Source organism: Protomyctophum bolini (genome assembly GCF_963924005.1).
Source record: "Protomyctophum bolini genome assembly, chromosome: 16".
Classification (NCBI taxonomy): Eukaryota; Metazoa; Chordata; class Actinopteri; order Myctophiformes; family Myctophidae; genus Protomyctophum; species Protomyctophum bolini.
The window spans coordinates 24,769,323-24,790,117 of NC_137877.1; the positions used below are offsets into that span (position 1 = coordinate 24,769,323).

Consider the following 20,795-nt stretch of genomic DNA (forward strand, 5'->3'; position numbering starts at 1 on the left):
TACGACCCTACTCCACTGGAACCGATATGGCACAGAGCCCAAGCAACAGTTCGCACAGAGCCCAGGCAACAGTTCTCCATTTTGGCGACCGCGCGCAATTGTCCCGTACCGCATCCATCAGATAGTGCGCCGATGCATATGGACTTGTCCGCGCCAGCCTGCGTCATATAGACCTGGCCGTGCATTGTTGATGATATAGCATCCCGCTTACTCCATAAACATCGCGCGCAAACAAATCTCGCGCTCATTCTGATCCAGGATGCTTGTCTCATATAGTCTGAGCAAAATAGGTCTTCGTCACAATGTGACTACTTCCTATTTCCTCCATGAGTTCAAGACCTGGAAAATGGTCATAGGACGTTGTTCAAATGGCACACTTGCGTCACTGCGGTCTAGGCCGACACAGACCCTCCTGGCCCGTGACCCGAATCACCCGTCAGATGCAGACCCTTGCAGGACGCGGCCTGCGTCCGGTGGCTGGTCTGGCCCCCTTGCAGACCTACCGGGGGTCTGCAGTACCGTCATGCTGGTCTGCTGTAGGCCGTAGTGGCGATGTGATGGTCCTGCTGTAGGCCGGGGTCTGGCCCTGCTGTAGGCCGTGCGCAGGCCCTGCTGTAGGCCGTGGTCTGGCCCTGCTCTCTTGCAGACATCTGCAGTAGCTATGTGATGGCCCTGCTGTCAGACCCTTGGTCGGGCCCTGGTTGATGTTCTATGCCCGAGGCGATCTCCCTTCCCCGGCTGAACGCTTAGGCCTTCTGGACCTGGTGTTACACCAGTACTGGGTCTGGAAACCCACTCAATTTCTGTATTTTCCCGTCTGCTGTCCGTCTCCTGTGGACAAAACTGAAAAGCACTGGGTTCCCCCCCCCCAAACAGAACAAAGATACACACGCATACTGTGTGTGTGTGCGTGGGGGCTTCATATCCCATCCTCATACTATATTGATTTTACTTCATCAATATTCCGCCAATCAATCAATCACCCATCCAAGGGGAATAATAATACAATTAAAATTTCTAAATGTGTATTTTTGAGCATGTGATGTGTATAATACTTACATGAATGACCCCTGACACTGGTGCTTTCCTGACACCTCCGCTTCGTGTCTGCCCACCTGCTCTGTGTAAAACAATTTCTACAGAGCTCTCTGTGTTCTCACAACAAGATAAGCTAACAGGGCCTTGCTTTACCACAACAAGACACCAAGCACAGACACTCAATTGTTATGGGTTAATTTGTTAATCCTTTCAGACCATTTGCGTCACTCTTGCACATGCAAATGAAATTAATATTTGCCCTCTTTGCAAGACAATTACTCAGGCACATTTCATCAAAAATGGCGTTTGGGGAGATAGAAACATGAATGATAGTTATTCAGCCTGACGCAGATCCTGGTTCAGCATGACTGCATTCCTGTGTGTTTCTGTGGAAATATAAATATATTAGGGTTAGCTTAGGGTAGACAGTCCACTCTTAAGGACTACACATGGTGGACCCCCCTAAAATATCTAATGAACAATTCACACACCCCAGTCCATACCTCCAACTCTTTTGACCATATTCTTTCCCTGGTCCTTTATAGCTTGACGGACCTTTCATAATTTGGCCTTTTCTATGCTGAATCACACTTCATTTAAATCCTTTATTTATTTGAACCGAATACGCACCCTTCTCTCACTCCTCCCACAAAACATGCGTCCATGTTGTAGGTTGACAAGAAGCGCCCGTTCAGCCTACTCTACAGCCTACTCTGCTGAGCATCGTTTCTGGGGTTACCCTAACAACTTGAACTTAGTAATTAATAAACTCGACTTGGGTTTTTTTCTAACCACACTTAATGTTTAATACAAATTATTTCAGGCCTGTTGACTAGATTAGTGCACTGACTATATTACTACACAAACGCTTACACACCTATTTTGTCTAACCTTACCATAACATTGTCCCAAAGCACCAAAACAAAATCGTCTGTCTCAAGATCGATTTATTCGTGAGCATATATCCGCTCCTTCACAGGTGTATCTACCGAATGGGACCTACCGGTATATGTTATATAGGGTGTATGTGCTGTAGTCCTGTACTAATTTAATACACTGTGGTTATTATTTTAAACGTTTCTATTCTCCCTAGTCTCCACATTTGCCCTTACTTATCCGGACTTTATAGGCCTAACGTTGGACTAACCCCATGGGACTCAATTACTTGTAATTCACTATTGACTGGTCCTAGGATCTATGCAGTATTGGTTTTATATTTTATTTTATTATTGGAGTTCCCTTCCAAATGGATTACAGCTGAGCTTATAAATTGCACCAACTTCTTCTGGGCTAAAGAATGAATTAGCCCTTCCTTACTTGAGTCATAATATACTTGATTCATTGACTTTTAATACTGAAAATGTCAATTCTACCCTGATGCACACACGTACGCGCGTACCTCCCTTTGAACAGGCACTTCTTCCTAGACCAAACACACCCTGTTGTCTATCTTTCTGTGTGTGTGCGTGCGTGTGTGCGTGTGTGCACATTAGTATGTGCCCCTGAGCTGTTCCACCTCTAAATGTGAAAAATAACTTGCCACACTTTGCCTAATTCCATCATAAAACTGGTAAAATAAATATTTAGGATTCCCATTTCACATCGTACTCCGCTGTTGCTGTAGATATGACCCCAACACTTCCTGTAGTCACGTGATGGAAGTGACATGCAGAAGTGAGATGCAAAAACCCCAAATGTTCATTGTTCATTTTAGTGTGGTCTCAACACACAAAACGCATGACATCAATGTGTCCCCCCGACACAACACTTCAAAGTTCAGTGCAAAACACATGTTCAGTGGTAAAACTCCACAAAATGTCATTCTGCTTCCTCTCTTAGTACAAAAAGAAAAGGTCCAGGTTCATTGTTCAGTTCAATCGCTTGTGTGCTCAACACACAAACCATCGCATGACATCAATGTGTCCCCCGAACACCCATGTCCCCAAAGTTCAGTGCCAAAAACAAATGTTCAGTGGTAAAACTCCACAAAATGTCTTTCGGCATCCACTCTTAGGACAAAAAGTCATTGTCACTTAGGTCCTTCGGACTTCCCTGATGAAGGGCGCTGTCCAGGGCTGGACCCCTTTCCGCCCTGAGGTCTCCCCCCAGGCAACCCTGGACAGAGAACTCAAGCCTCCTTGCTTCCCGGCCCCTTCTTTTCAAAGGCAGCCGATCACAAAGAGCGCTGCTCGCCTACTAACTCATTCGCTTTCGGCTAACAACGGCTTGACTGTACATTGAGCGGAGCACGGAAGCCACCAGTTCTATCTTTCAAGCAACTGGCTTGGACTTAATTCCATTGTGACCCCACCGGCCAGAGACGCAGTCGATAGCGAGCTCCTTGATCCCGTAGTGACGGTTAGAAACCCAGGAGGAACCCGACGGTCTGATCCGAAGCCCACGTAGCTATGGGTTATTCGAACTTTGACCGTTTTCACTGGCCTTGCCTATTCACAGAGGCCGTCTCGTACGAACCCTCTGCTAGGTGTGGGCTGTCGCCCACGTACCACGCATCGCCTGCGAGTTACTGCCGACGAGTGCGCTGACTAGAGGATACCACGGTAGGGTGTACTCACCCTTCATCAGACACGGAGGCCTTCAGTAGCTCTCCCCAGCACTATAGAAAATCTTTAACGTGCCCTCGGAACCTCACGATTCCACCGTCCCCTGTTGACAACTAGGTTCAGGGGAGCCCAATCCCCCTCCCTAATTGTCTTTCTGGTTGAAGTTCACCCCCCCTTCGGCTGGGTGGGTGCTGGCTGGGTGGGCAGATGACGATTCAGCTTTTAGATGTGACAAAAAATGGGAATTATAAATATTTTTAATACACTGGGTATATATATATATATATATATTTGAATGTGGCAGTTTTACCAAAATGTTTTTGAACATAAATGTCGACAAACTTTCCACTTCCTTTTAGTGTGTCTGTGTGTGTAGTTGTATGAGAAATGTACACACATGGCGTGCTTTGACTGCACCTATAATATGAACTGACCTACCAAGGCTGACTGTTGCCTCGAATATCCACTTAACAGGCTGAACTACACATAAGATATGACCTGACCTCCCTGAGTCATTTCCATTATGGTCTCTACTTAGGTTCTAAAATACCTAGGCTCTATGCTTCAGGCCTGTCTGATTCATATTCAACACACCCCCCCTCCATAATTGGGACTCTAAATTTGGGATCATGGATTTGGTGCAACCTAAAACGCTGTCTAATGATTGTATTTTGACTGGAACTCCACCAATTACTGCATTATAACGGAATAATTACTAATTCTCCTTCCTGTATTAGCTTACATTTCTTGATACATACTACTTAAACTTGAAGTAAATGTACTTAACCTGGCCAATTTTGAGCTATGACACTTAGTGAACGAGGCCCTACGGCCATTATCGAGCTTGTAGATCTGTTATTTTTAGTTCTCTACTGATACCTCAGTTGGGTCCCTAATATGTTACGGCCATTATCGAGCTTGTAGATCTGTTATTTTTAGTTCTCTACTGATACCTCAGTTGGGTCACTTAATCTGTTCTATCTACCGTGACTTTTTAATACAAATGATCAGAGTGTAACCAAAGTTTGCTGTGAGAAAACACACCACAGGCTTAGTACGCAAACTGTAATATCCCTGTATTACAGACGTACCCCGTTAGAAACATCTAACAGATTAAATGAACCAAACACAGCAGGCACAACTTTCAGCTGCTGTGCTTATACCATACTGCTGCGTGAAACACAGTCTTTTTTTTCCAAACTCTGTCAAGTCACTAGAACTACCAGTCCAACTTTATTTAACTTTCACTGCAGATCTATTTCACTCCAGATAAATACACTTAGTTTATTTGTTTACTTCACTTATGTCCAGTGGTCAATGTCTCATCACCACGTTGTTCCTTATGCTCCTAACTGTCATGGCATTATGTTTATGACTATAATATGTTTTCATTTGTCCCATTTAATATCTTGACTGAATTCCATTCCGTCTCCTAACTTGGCATAATGAAGGGTCTATTATTCTCTGAGCATACATGTATATGACCTTGGCTTAATGAGATAAGAGATAACACACTCCGTGAAGGGACTCTTTTGCTGTGTGGGGAAGTTATCTGCGCCAACGCTCTCCCGGCTTTTCTCTTGGCCCATTGAGAATTTCTCTTCTCAACTGTGGGTCAGAGAGTGCTTGTCTCTGCTGATAAGGTCTCGACAAGTTACCATGGCTACGCCATCTTGAGCGCCCGAGGTGCGGAACAGAAAAGATGAGTTCTATGTCTCCGCTTCTATGCTACAGCGTGCATACTGAGTTGCAAACTTTTTCTCCAAAAAAAAAAAACTTTATAGCACTTCTAATCCTTATTTTAAGGATATCTTTTTATTATTATATTATTTATCTATACGCACAATACATGTGCCCAATCATACCAGGCCTATATTTGCTTTTTCAGTGATTATTAGCTCTCATACTGAGAGCTACATATTGACCTTGGGCTTCGTGAGGGAGTGATTCTTACTAGCTGACTGCTGTGGGGGAGGTTTATAAACAAGTTCACAACACTGCTCTTTCGGCTTTCCTCCCTTGGCCCAGTGAGAAAAGAGATAGCTTCTCCTCTTCTGATAAGGCCAGTGTGCTGGTGAAAGAAATCACCAAGTTGCTATGGTTACGCAAGCCTCTGCGCTCTCCCGTCGCGAGAGTATGGCCCGTTGATCAGAAAAGATGAATACTCGTCTCTAACGGGCTCTACCAACCAAAACGCTTACAGCTTTCTCAGAACTTTCTATGCGCTTCTGGTCCTTACTTTAAGGCCTTCCTTTTCTTTCGAGTACGTTTTGGTGTAATGACTTTTCCAGCTCACAGGGCAGGCTAAATAGACACTTTACACTAATCAAACATTAGATTACTATATTTCTGCCATACAAGGTACATTTTACACTTGATTCTCCAGCGCTTATATTTGATTTATATAAACACCAATATATATATAGCAGCTTCTGCTGCCTTCTGATTAATAGGCTGGAGACCTTTCTTAACACTCCGTTTTTGGCTATTTATAGCACTGGTAGATCGGTTATTTTGCACACTCATTTAAGTGAAATGAAACAGAAATGCGCCGTTGTCTCACTGAATACTGATTAATATTTCACTTATTCAATCCATCAGCCCCCTTAGGTTAGGGGTTGTTTTAACTTTGTAATCGCCAACATTCAACTCAATACACAGAGTGTAGCTCAGCAGCATGCCAGTGTTATATGAAAACCCCAGGGATAACACGTTAAACCACTCTTATATGCCCACTTCAATATCATCATGGCATATTTGGATGAATGTGGCAACTACTGTGTATTCTTAAAGCGTGACTGGGAAACACAACGTCACGTTACTTGCACATGTCCACCCCTCTTTCTGGGGGTAGCTTAACTTTGACTTTCCATTTGCGACAAGACAAACAATACACAACACAAAAGAATGGACAACCACATGGAAATGCTCAAACGATGTCTGTTCACACACCAGCCCTTATCACTGCTACCTTGAAATTGGTAGCTAAATCTAGCAGTGACTTTTGACTATGACCAGAGTGTAACTAAAGTTTGCTGTGGGAAACACACCACAGGCTTAGTACGCTTATCTCACAGACGTACCCTGTTAGACAACATCTAACAGATTTATAAAAACAACAGGCTTCAGCGTATACTGACAGCTGTTGTGCGGACGGAAGCATTCGTCCGGCTTTGTTAATCCTAGCATGTGGGCATGCACTAGGACCACTGACCTACTACAAGGAGAGTGTAATAAACCCTGCTGGCGTACCAAACGTCAGGCTGAATATGGACTCTAACCATATTGCTGCGCGTATCTAACTCTACGCAGTCTTTCTGCTAATGAACCTCATTAGGCTTATATATGGACTCTAACCATATTGCTGCTTGAACCCAAACAGTCTTATCTCTTAACTCTGTCACGTCACTAAAAAAAAAAAAAAAAAAAAAACACAAAAACGGTATAAGTCACTTAAATGTTAAATTACCAATTAGGGTCTATACCAATGAAATTTGGAAGCATGTAATCTTGTGGGAACGAAAAAAAAGACAAGGTTTAACTAAGGTAAACCCTGCATCATAACCTATATATTACCAGGTAAGAGGAGAGACACTTTTCTCTAATGAAGAGTAAAATATGAAGTGACTCACCTCTTATCTGTCCCGTTTCTGACACCAACTGTTATGTTATACTGTATTCTACGTATTGGACCCTCGTCTGGTTCTGGTGTGTGACGACCCGGCTGGCATTTCCATGGTTCGGCGGCGGACAGACAGACAGGCCGGCCCGGGAGAAGATTAACATGACACGAGACTTGGTCACATCAAAACGTTCACAAAGTTTATTCCACTTACAGCAGCATATATATCTCGGATACTTCATGTCCTAATGACGTCACAGACTAGACATCACAATCATTGCCTGCCAGCGCAGCGGCCTTCAGCTCTAACACAGCTCCACTCTTATGTTACCATTACGGCAGGCAGTACACCATACATACAAGTACATTGCACGTATCAGTACCGAGTATCCGAACACAGTACCAAGTATCAGAACACTATAATACAACAAGAACAACCGTCCATTTATGCTTTATAGGGGATTTAAGTCCTCTGTGTTAATTTAACCCTGGTGGAGAGGGTGAGTGTACAAATGTAATCAAATATTGGTCAATTTGGTAACATTTGTACACTAGTTACAATTACAAATCGATACATTTTCGAGGATTTTACTATACACCCCCCCCCCCTCTTACCAGTGTATCTGTATATTGTTTTTAGTAAACATTTCCTATTTTGTAGTTATTCCACCTCCTCTTTCCTTCTTTTCGTCCGGGTCACTTTTAATGACACAAATGTCTTTGTCATGGGACTCCACACTGTTTTTTAATCTAAAACCTAACAGTTGTTTCCTGGTATTTTATCGCTGCCGTGTGGTTTGTGTGGCAGCATTCTCACATGCTTAATGGGATGGTGTCAATGACAGCTCAGCTGGCTTGCATCCTGTCTGGTGGATTCCTGCAGAAGGGTGTTTGTACTGTCTGAGGAGTACGTCGTCATTCAGTAAAAAGTAAAAACCCGCAGTAAAAGTGAATTGCTGCAAAGGTTGCACAATATTATCCCATGAAGAGTGGAGACAGATGAGACAAACGGACTTCCTAATTTGTACTTTATTATAATTTCTTGGAAGTTGGAATGGGTATTGGCAAGTAACTCATCATATATATATACCGATTACAGGAGTTATGATGTGATATGTTTACCAATATGATACACCACAAGATGAACCCAAACAAATCTTCCAAATATGGGCTTTAAGAGTGGCAGGGCGTAGCTTTTCATTCATTGTTCTCATGTCCTGCTCTAGTCTACACATGGCTGGGCAATATGCACAAAATGGGAACATACTGAACACTCAATTTCCCCAATGACAAGAAAAGCATTCTGATACCCATGGAGTGGTGAGAGTGACAAAAAGGTCCTCCAGTGCACCAGTTCTGAGCATGGTTATAATCACTGCAAACTGCATTTCAATTTGTGCACGGTTTGGTTCTGTTTGGCTGTTGGCTGTTTTACAGATTTGGCAAACAGTGCTCAGCCAAACTGATCCGTTGGGTCTCTTGGGGGGGGGGGGGGGGGTTATTGTCATTGGTATTCGATTATTGGTTTTACGCCCTCTGATGAGAAAGAACCCTGAGAGTCAACACAAAATCTTCTTTTCTCTATTTTACCTTTCTTTTAAATGTAAATGTGCTGTGACAATAAACTTTGAGATTGAAAATGCATATCAAAATATTTTCTTCTGCCTACAGTTGAGGAGAGACAACAATACATGTACAATTCCACAACTATTCATATAACACTACAGTTGTTTCCTATAGACAGACATTCATCAGTGGCACTTAATTGTATGTTATCACGTTTCATTACAGTCTATTCAGGTACAGTTAGGGTTGCTGAGGTTCCATATTATGTGTATTTGGATTGAGACTAATCTCTTTCTCTCTTTATCGCACTACCATATATATATATAGTAGATATCTTCTTCTCCGAGGCTACTTTACTTTACAGTTTCTGATATACTGTAGCTGTGTAAATCTCATTCTACAGGCCATTACCTTTCAGTTGTATGTACAATTGACTGTAAAGTTGTGTAGCTGTAACCTCAATGTCAATTGTAATATGCTGTTGTGTTATCCCATACTCAACATCACTGTAGTTTTTCTTGTGTTTCCACGACAAGTGGAAACACAAACAAATTATAATGGCTCACACACAAGCCTGGCGCGGAGAGGCATGGCACAGCACACCCTCACTTGGCCTATACGAACCCTTATGGAAAAGAGGCTAGAGTTAAAGAAATTTGGGAGATGGATGTGAGGCCAGAGAAGCAGAGATACACTTGGAGGAGAGATGTGTGAGGAGTGAACGACTAGGCTGCGCGCGAGAGAGACAGCAATGTTTTGCAGTGAGATGGTTCAAGCCTCGTTGGTATTCTGTGGTTGTCTAGCTCTAGCAGACCACTGCCAATCTTAGCCTGCCTATAGAGGAGCAGCGCTTCAGCCCAGACCCTTCTGAGAGCAGACAACAGTTGACATAATGTAACCATCACTCACACGCAAGCACACACACACGCACACGCACACACACACACGATAACACGAAGAAGTGACACTATGGCTGATGGACACAAACACACCAAATGATGACAGAAATATCACCACAGTGACTCTGCAAATCACCCAACACAACATTAAAACTGTTTCCCTCTGATACAACACACACACACACACACACACACACACACACACACACACACACACACACATGTGTGTGTAAATATCTTACGCACCATACTCGTGGCCAAAATATTGTCACATTCATTGAGATATTCTGTTAAAATGTCATAAATTTGTCACTATCATTCTTTCTGATGCACGTGCATAAACGTGTGTTTTCTCACGCGTGCGCTGTATCATACGTCTGCAGTGACTACTATAGTCGGTGCCAACAAGTCTGTGGGAAACATTTGTACATAGTCTGTACAGTAGTATTATATTTAGACCACACTATTATTTATACTATACTGTATGTACTGTTGTCCACTAGAGTTTATTATCATACACTTGTCTGTTGGCCCTTGTCTAGATTGGCCTAGTCTTGTTACAGTAGGAGTATAAAGTGTGTGTGTGTGTGTGTGTGTGTGTGACGGTGCGACTGTGCGTGCGTGCGCGTGCGTGTGGCTGTTCTCTTGCCACAATAGAACTCTTTGTTGTTCATTTGACCTAATGCCTGGTCAAAGCATTACTGCCCTAGAAAAGAGAATTGACTGGAAATAGTGTGTGCACTCTTGTATATGTGCTGTATAGAAGGAAATTGTATTTGAGTATGTGTTTCTATGTTGCAGAAAATGTTTGTTGTTGTTACTCTGTGTGTATGCATGTGCACAGTGCACACGCGCAAAAGATCATGCTTGAGTGACTGTTAAAAAATAAATACGTCTGGGTTTCCGAGGCTAGTGTGTGCCTGACTCACTGTTTACCTTCTGTCTGTCCAGCCATTGTCAGGCATATGTTGTTGTTGTTGTTGTTTTGCCAGACCCTGGGAGGGACAGCCTTGGATAGTCACATACATACACAGTCAATTCCTCAGTGTTAAAGCTGCAATCCACTCAGGATTCAAACCTGGGTCTCCCACATCAGACCAAACTGACCTCTCTGCCAATAAGGCATTGCCTCTTGGTCATTGGCATTCAACACTCAACTAGCCATTCATTGCCAATGGCATTCAATGTTTGTGTTAGGACAAACACTCAAAACTGGCCATTCATTGCAATGGAATTCAATGATTGTGTTAGGACAATGTTTGTGTTTACACAAACTCTCAAAGCTGGACATAGGAGGGGCTGGCGCCCCTCAAAAAACAAAGTGACCCATAACAATGTTCCCATGACCCACAAATGGGTCCCGGCCCACTGTTTGGGAACCAGTGCACTAGCCGACACCAGAGTCTAAAAGTCTCACTGAAAGACTATAGGGAGGGAGACCACGTTCAACCACTGTACACATACTATACTACGTACTGTATACACACCTACAGTACTAGCATGTACAGATGTACTTGCTCTATTGTACTTTAAATTAAATTCCAGACACACCCATATAGTATATACAAATCATCAACATCACAAAACATTACCATACAGATTCATTAAAATACATTTTGTATTCATTGAAATAATTGAGTGAACTAGACAATGTGCCCTTCAGGTCACAGGTCTCCACCAGGATAATAGAGTTTTTGATGTTTGGACAAAATGTGTCTGAGTGATATATGAAAAAACTCAAACAGATCTGTGTTGAACGCATGACTATAGAGGTAGTGTATACCAATTTGCGTGATGTATGGATAAAATCCTTTCGAGTAATATTAATATAAAGAAATGTGTTTAGCAAATCTGGTCTTATGATGGCGCTATAACTGTTTAACACTAAACAGGCAGATGTGGAAAATGCAGGGCAAAGGGTTTTCCTTGGCCTCTAGGGAGTGTGCATACAAAGCGGTGCAGTTGTAAGCGCATAAATAGGCCTGTTATAGCGCCACCATGAGGCCGATTACATTTTTTAAAAGTGCCATTTCTTCCTCTGCCTAGTGGGAATGTGCGTGCATAATTTCACTGCAATTGCATGCTGTATTCTAGATTTGAGGCATTTTGTTCAAAATAGACCAATCCTGCAAACATTGGAAGGCAATCTTAGCCATGCAGGCAACCAAGCAAATGGACCCGGAGAGGTTAACGTGCCTCACGCCCGTTTGGCTACATTTGTAGTTGTACACTCTCCGAGTTACAAATGGAATTCTCTACCCCTTGTTGAAACATGCATCTTGACAATCACTCCCTTATGACCGTGTGCAAACAGCAAGTGATGTACCCCATTTTATTAACTCTAGCTCTCCGAACAAACTCAACAAGGAAATGTAAAGTATGCATCTTCATTATCCCACAGGCAGCTTTACTCGGCACGTCTTTCAATTAAAATCAAGTCACTGGAAAGTGGCCAGGGCTTTCATAAAACAAAAAACAAACAGAAAGAGGCCTCTGGAATGCGCTCATGTGGTCCAATGTTTGCCATTTGTTTTCCCAGTGGTGTCATTCAAATGTTTAATTAGTTCTTGTCCTACTCGCTTGCCTCCTTAAATCTATATTACTGTATCGTTGGAGCTTCACTCACGCTATCTATTACACTGCGTTTAAGAACGAGCATATACAGGTACATAAATTCAGCTGTCGGGGAGTTAGGACTAAGGGCACCAAATGGAGAAGGCAACTTGAGCAGTTCCTTCAATTAAGTTACTTTATTGTCAATGCAAAAAATCTCAAAAGGCTGTAAAGAAAAGTATATAAAGTGTAACCAGAGTGAACGTGATGAAATCTCAATTATTGCTGTGTAGATAATGGGAGGTTGTGATTGTGACGTTACACAGTCTTGGTTTAGGTTGCAAGAATTCAGTTCAAGTTAGTTTGTGGGCAGGCACACAGTATTGTTATCCATGTTGCATGGAGTGACTGGAGAGAGGAAGGGCGGGGAGAGGGCTGAAGCGAGTTGTGAAACTTGTAATGAGTCTGTCTGTCTGTTTTTGTGTATGTGTCACTCTGTCCAGTGTGTCCACAAATTTGTCAACAACACAATGCTGAACGCATGACTCAATTAGGCACACCTCTAGAAAGCTGTTGTATTACCTTTTGGACGGTTATTGCCTCAATATAATTATGACTAACTGAATCGAGTTGACTAACTTGAGTTGACTCGTAGAAGACATGGGTGATGGGTCCCAATCTGTCCCAAACCCATCATGTGGTGAAGACATCGTACACGCCTTGGTCTAACATCCATTCTTCTGCAGTGCACATGTTCTGTGGGCATAACTTCTTTCATGTGTTGCCTATTTACTGTGCTCTTTGTATTTACGTCTGTGTGTCTTCTGCCTCGATGGTTGTCTCCTTCCTGCGTTTCTGTCTCGTAGATTCTCTGTCAGTTGACTAAGCAGGTGATTGTCCGTATGTATGGACTATGGAGAGTCACAGACAGACAGACAGACAGACAGACAATCTATCTATCATTCAACCACTGCTGTAGGATCAGTTCAGTCTTTGTTTTTGTAAGAGTGTGACCTCATTCCCAAGTCTGGGCGTAAAATCCTTACTTGACACCCAGCCAATCATCAAACAGAGGGAGAGATTTGTTGTCACTATTACCACACTCCAAGTGAGCTAGATATATCCACCAAATCACCAGGCTTTATGTTTACATTTTTAGTCAAGTGAGCCATTGCATATCTATATATAAGAATAATTGAGAATCAAGTTTTAAATTATGAAAAGGTAATCAACGCAAAGAACTCAAGTTCCCCCGTGGGATGTAAATTATATTCAAATTAGTTCGATTAACCCCTATTTACCATGATCACACCCTCACATTTGAATTGTGGGCACAGAGACACTTCAACTATTCGTATGAATGTTCTCCACCAAAATGATTAATACAATTTTGCAGGGAAATGGCATGTTAGCCTCAGTGTGTGACTTACGTGTGAGCTGTGTATAGACTTAAATATTTAGCTGTGTGGTTGTAGCTAGGTGTGTTGCAATGCCCTTTTTATTTAAGTAATACCGGTAAATCATGGCTTAGAACTGGCTTTGTACTCTCTAACGTTGAATTCAGCTTTGTTCAGCTGGCCCCAGGCCACGAGCAGAGGAGGATGCTAACTATCTGATGTATTTGATATCTTAAAAGCTGTGGTTTGATGCTGTGCTGCACAAGTATGTGTGTGGAACTGCACATTCCTATGGAGCACACAGGCTTATGCAGTGCTGTCTGTCTGTCTGTGGCTCCCTTTTAAGTTTAAGGAATAGAATAAGGAAGAGATGAGTCCGAACATTTAGCTGTTGGAAACATGAATGTTGAACATGTAATCCTATAGTTTAGAAGTTGACACATAGTCCACTTTTAAGGAATTCTGTTCATCAATTTTCAGTTTTGATATATTTTAAATATAAGTTTCAATCTCATTTACGCTGTCATTCATCTATTTTGTGTCACTATTAAAAAAAACTGTACACACATTTGTGTACAGTTTTATTTTAAATGTAGACCGTTTAAAATGTTGAATTAGTACATGGCGTGCCATGCCTAGATGAGTTTGCCATATCTGAGCCCTCCAGGCAGCCATCTCTCTGCCTGTGTTTGTACAGGACGCCATACCAGGCTTCTGTTACCTCACAGCTGTGCAGGTCGAGGGGCAGGCTGAGGCAGGCATGCTAGCTAGTTGCAGGTCTGTTAGCTCACACTGTTTCAACCTTAACCAACATACTGAGTCCAGGCTTGTCTCGTTGAGAGCTGGGTATACCCTGTGTGGTGTAAATGTACTTTTTGTCCACTGACCACAATGGTTTGGGAATGGGGAATGCCTCCTTGCCGAGTTTGCATTGCCGGGGATGACTAACCGGAAATCAAGTTGAAACCGGCGGAGCCCACTTCCTGCTGGTCTGTTATGCATCTTGTGATTGGCCAATTAAAACTAATCTGAAACTTGGATGACCTGCCTGCTCTGACACCTTCAAAGAGCCAGAGCTCCTGGAAGCTCTGGGTATGAGGTTTAGGGAAATCCTAAAATTCACTTGCACATTTCTGCCTGCCTTTTAGTTTTACAAAAGAATATGACCTTGATTGCACTGAACTTGAACTTATTGATTGCGAGAGTTAAAACATCATCTATAGCTGCCCTTGCCAGCCATTCATGGCGTTTTCAGTTTTCACGAAACTTTGAAAATTCATCATAAATTATAGTGTTCTAGAGTCAACTGTGCTGTCGTGATAATCCGTTCCATAGTTCTGGGCAGTTGATTCTGGCTTGTTATGGCCAATAACCACCAGCAAGCAGAGAAAAGTTTATTTTTAGCATTATCCTAAACCAGCTGAAAAAACTTGTGATCACATGATTTCTGGGTGTATACTCTTCTTCGTTGATTCTGGGAGCATTCACAGACTGCGCTAGATCACCATGGATGAACAACATAATAAGAAAGTGGGGTCTGCTTAACATTAAATATAAGATATTATTCCACAATTAATTCCTGCCAAAACTGCCCAGAGTTTGGCTGTTGAACCCCAACACTATACTTTGAATCCAAATGCTATGTTTCGCTGCATTGCCTTTAATTAGAATCAGGTAACCTGCCTGCTTATTTTGAAGGTGTGCTGCTGTCGAGTGCAACAACAAAACACAAACACACCCCCACCGAGAGATGCCCAATACAGCCACAGTACTATGGCCAATGGCAGCTTCCCAGCATTATCACCATGTTCTACTGCTGGCCGCAGAACATATACACATACAAAGTAAAGTATATACACAGTTTACACATAGTATGTGTATACTTTCCAGCAGGGTAAGGAAACACAGGATATAAGTCGTGGTTTTGTTAAATCCATGGTTCAGAATGATTTTGAACATCCTAAAGAGGTAAATATTTATAGAAGATTATTATATTATATCATTTCTTTAACGACTTTCTCCCTGGCGTTCCTATTTTGGGTCAGGTCTACTAACTAGCTCAGATGTGGTCTGAGCTTGTAGATCTTCTATTTCTTTTAATGTTTTTATTAAAGTGGTTAACATGTCCAATAACTTAATATTTTTGTACTAGAGTGGTTATGTAATACAAACTCAGCATTCCAGAATATTAGTGAAGCATATGCACATTCAGTAGCAGCCATCAGAGTTAAATTAGCACTCAGGATTTTGCAATGTGGTTATGATGTTACATTATTTTCAAGCAACCTATCTTTCTATTCTTTCAAGCAATGTCGTAGTGGCTCCACCTATTCTTTGTAGAGTCACTCTATCTGTCTATAATGCTTATAGTCTTAATGCCTGGCTATTGGAACAAAGGCTATCAAAGCAAGCGGAACCATTTTTAGACTGTCTGTGTGTTTGTTCAAATCCTGGCACGTGCCCATGTGTATTAAGTTGTAAGCGATAGTATTGTTTTTTCTTCAGCTTACATGTCCATTTGCTTCTCACTCCTGCTTGTCCTATACACACAACTCAGCCATTCCACAGAGATTGAGTAACATGGGAGGGATTTTACGCACGCATGCACGCTCTCAGGAGGCGGTGGGTAAAAAGAACACACAGCTGCTTCTTTCAAGGCTTTGCGTTTATCTTTCATACAAAGCACATCGAGGTTCATCATTTACTGTATGAATTGTGACGAGAGAGACCCTGCTTTTAGCATAAGCTGCCATTGTAGAATATGAATGAAAGTTGTCCAAACTTTGGTCAACTCAACTGTCATTGCATCTCTGTACTCTCTGCAATCTGGGACTTATATCAATGAATAAAACATATGTTTAACCAATCTGCATGGTAGTGAAGTTAATAAACTCACAATTAGCCTTTGGACATGTTATTAAATGTTTACTTTTTAGTTTCAGTAACCCCCCACCACAGAACCTTGGTAGCAAGGTGTCTTTTGGGGGGTGCAGCTGATTGCCCCTCATTCTGACAGACCACTCAGACAATAGCCCCAGGCCACTGCTTTTGGTCCGCATGCCTGTCAGCTCGCTTGCACATGCAGTACTTTGTTAATTCCATGTTGGAAACAACCTCTTTGGAATGCCCAACCCATTCCGTTTTTAATGTTTTAGTGGTGAGGGGGTGGCTGTCTGAGCCTCAGAGAGTAGGCCAGCACAGAGAGTATGAAGTTAGCAACATAGCGGTACAAGTTGTGTACAGTTTAGACCATTTGTGTCAGTGAATTCATGCTCCTACTCTGCATAAAACATGTTTGTGGTGTCGCGGCATGTCCGCCAGTGTTATCAGCACGAAGCACTAGTGAATTGTAAATCCATAATCACACATTTGTTGCATCTTTTAGATAGATCTGGCACCCTGCATCTCTGTTCGCCTGCTCAGCAAAACTTTGCTCTGCCTCTGTCTGTACATTTTACAAAAAGTTATTGTTCTGGATGATAAATAATGATGAAAAAATATATTGATGTTAAGCTGAACTTGATGCTGTGATATTGTCGCACAAAGCACAGACTAATAGGTAGCCATTTCTTGAATAGAGGAACAATTGTCTATGTGCAAATGTCTGTGTTGTTGGTTTGATAGTACTTCACAGATACACTGTGGCAATTTGGAATTTTTACACTATGGCCTTAGCCAGTCAGGATAATAGCCGTCTGTAAAATGTCTGCAAGTGTCCCGAGCTAATCTCTTAAACTGCTGCACCGATCAGTACCCTGCATGTGGATCCCAAGATCCACGATTTGATCACCTTTTGGCACTTACATCATCTTTACCTTTGTGATGGAACGTTAACTGAGTTAACCTGACCTGACCTTAAAGTTGGCCAGCTATTTTCATTTTATGAATAGCCGCTCCTAAATGGATAACTGCTGAATTTGTTGCAGCCCCACACACCAATTGTCTATATTCTGCAACACTTTAATAGCTGTGACACAGGAGACAATTCCTCTTTCCTCTGAGGTCGAGACGGGGCCGATAGCAACAAAGGTTCCATACACACTTGGCACAGTGGCTATTTTCGTTTGTATTATTATTATAATTATTATGACACACGGATGTCTCTGTCTGTCTCTCTAGCACATTCAGCTGACCCTTTACATTCAGCAAACTTGTAGAGCTGATATTTTTGGTTAATGACCCCCCCCTCCCTGTTTCACATTATATATTGTGGATCTTGTGTTTACATGATGTGACCCTCTCTCTTTCTCTCTCTCTCTCTCTCTCTCGCTCTGTCTTTCTCTAGATGACAGGAGGAGTCCAGAGGGACATCAGATGGAATTCAAATCCAAACAGTGGTTTGGTGCTTCTGTACGCTCTGATGGTGAGCATATCCTGGTGAGAATGACACGCACGCACGCACGCACGCACGCACGCACGCACGCACGCACACACTTACTTTTTGGTGTTCAATGAACATGTGTATTTGACTGTGTGAATGAATGTCTCCCTGCAGGCGTGTGCTCCCCTCTACCAGTGGTCAACCCTGGGCTTTTCAGACAGGGAGCCGGTGGGAACATGTTTCTTGAAGAAGGGCGGTCAGGTGGTGGAGTATTCACCGTGCAGATCAAGTCAGTGATGCTGCGACAGCGTTTTAGTTTGTCCTATTTTTTTCCTGCTTCTCAAAAAAGATGAGTAGTTTTATGAGTAATCTTATAATCTCTCTCTCTCTCCCTCCCTCCATCTTGTTTCTGCGAACAGAATCGAACACACCAGAAGGCCAAGGATTCTGCCAGGCTGGCTTTAGTGCTGATTTTATCAAGGTGGGTACTGAATCAAAAAGAAAAAACTATGCAACTAAGTAAATCAGAACACATACGCATTAGGCACATGCTTGATAATATCCTAATTAAGCAATCAAACATGATTGATATAACTACAGTGGTGACGTCAGGCGCTCAAAAGTGTGGGGATTTCCCTATCCCTGTGACTAGTAACTTTGTCCTGTTCTAAGATTCTTCTATATATTATAAACCTATAGCGGTGGGTGCATGCTTTAGTTCCACATACCATTGGTCCGAACAACAACCTACCTCAAACGCTAACCTAACCATAACCACAAGCACGGAGCAGCGCATCCCTCACCAACCTTAATCCGGTCGTTTTAACGCATCCCTCACCAACCTTAATCCGGTCGTTTTAACGCATCCCTCACCAACCTTAATCCGGTCGTTTTAACGCATCCCTCACCAACCTTAATCCGGTCGTTTTAACGCATCCCTCACCAACCTTAATCCGGTCGTTTTAACGCATCCCTCACCAACCTTAATCCGGTCGTTTTAACGCATCCCTCACCAACCTTAATCCGGTCGTTTTAACGCATCCCTCACCAACCTTAATCCGGTCGTTTTAACGCATCCCTCACCAACCTTAATCCGGTCGTTTTAACGCATCCCTCACCAAACTTAATCCGGTCAGACCAATGCTATGTCGAACCAAAGTCTGCCTCCCAAAATGGTGAGATTTTCCTGGGATGTTATCCCATGACAGGCCTGTTCATCACAGTAAACTGTCCCTTATGGAAATGATGGGTTGATGAATGGAACGATAATAAAATAGCGGCTCTTGTCTTTCCCTGCTGTTACAGAACAAACATAAAGTGGTGGTGGGAGGACCTGGCAGCTTCTACTGGCAGGGTGAGTACTGTGTGTGTGTCTGTGTGTCTGTGCATGCGTGCATGCTCATTTTCCAAAAATGAAAAAAGTTATTGAAATAGCACGGGCACCTCATGTATTGGAAGAACAATACCAGAAACAAGGACGGGTGTTTTTGATGAATCTATCATGGTTAAAATGCAGTTTGAAGTTACAATGGGTTTGTGTAGGAAGTGGGCTACCGTGGGCTGGGGGTGGGGCTGCTCAAATCAAGCAACTGTCCGGGGTGTTGCTGAATAGACGATAAAATGACCATCTTTTTCGGAAGTGGAATATCACTTTAAGGAACTGGATAGCCTCCTCTGCATGGAGGATGAAGAACAGGTGTGAGAGTGTTCACTCCGACCGGGTATGGAACCAGACAGTTGAAGGTACTGTAGGATGTCGGAGAATGTGTTGCTGGACAGCAGAGAGTCTATTTTCCACATTAGTCGGTCATCTATGTAGGCGAAAGTGGGTGGTGAGTTTCTCGGGAGGAATGTGTGGCTGCAGGGTGTTGAATGTCTGTAAACAGGTGTCCAGACACCTGTTTGTAGTGTTGGAGGATTCCAGATGCTTATGGATGTCATATAATATTGGATGCTTTTGCACGTCCGATGCCAGATTTTTGGATCCAATGACAGTCCCGATTTCAGAGATTCCTATACCACCGATTACCAATGCCTTTAACTATATTTTGTCAGAAAGAGCAACATTTTATAATCAATTTGAAAACCTGGATTTTATTAAAATTGTTTAAATATATCCTTACATTTTCCAAATCTGAAATAGCAGATCTACAACGTCACTTTGTGACGTGTAAAGAAAAAAGAAAAAAATATAAAAAATTATTAAATGTCAGTAATTTTGTTGTGGAGCCCTCTGACTGCACGCTATGCAAACTGGAGTGGGTCCATCTGTGAGTGGGTCTGCCGCCTTGATGATGCGGTTTTTAATGACCCTCTCCTTAGCCTTCGTCACAAGAGAGGTGAGAGCCACAGGCCTGAGGTTATTCAGGTCCTTTATAGTATCCTCCTTCCGTATGGAAATCATTGTGGAATCCTTCAAAAAGTATATCCAGGTGGATATAAACATAACATGAGCGACTTACACAATAAATAACACACGGATGGATATCTCAGTGCCGATCAGGCACCACAATAGGGGTGACCCATTTCAAATGATTTGGCTAAAGAACATGTCATCCAAAATCTGACAGCCTTGCATGTTGCTAACCGTGTGCTCTCCAACCGCTGCTAGAAGCTAAAAATATTTCCAGTGATTTTTGCCAGCCTGGCACGGTAGCAGCTCTTTGTCCCATGCTGTGGGTGGTTTGAGTGCTGCTGGGATCAGCAGGTCCTGTGTGGTGGTGTGGTCAGCCCTCCCGTAGGGAGAGAAGTTGCAAGATGAATTTAGACAAAGTTAGAGGAGCCGTAGTGGAAAGTCGGCTTAGTCCAAGGAAAAACTATTTTGGAAGCTTTAGA

General features: G+C 42.6%; 1 protein-coding gene across 5 annotated transcripts in view; it reads left to right on the top strand.

Moving 5' to 3' along the window:
• The window catches only part of itgav (integrin, alpha V), a 52,055-nt gene that overhangs the window by 4,754 nt on the left and 26,506 nt on the right, over positions 1-20,795 (top strand). For all 5 annotated transcript variants that reach the window (XR_013965491.1, XR_013965492.1, XR_013965493.1 and 2 more), the window contains exons 3-6: positions 17,925-18,016; positions 18,135-18,249; positions 18,380-18,441; positions 19,266-19,314. Coding sequence is in view for 1 of the 5 variants with exons in the window: in XM_080785441.1 (XP_080641567.1) it covers positions 17,925-18,016; positions 18,135-18,249; positions 18,380-18,441; positions 19,266-19,314 (318 nt within the window). In the remaining 4 variants the exon portion in view is untranslated. The remainder of the gene's footprint in view (positions 1-17,924; positions 18,017-18,134; positions 18,250-18,379; positions 18,442-19,265; positions 19,315-20,795) is intronic.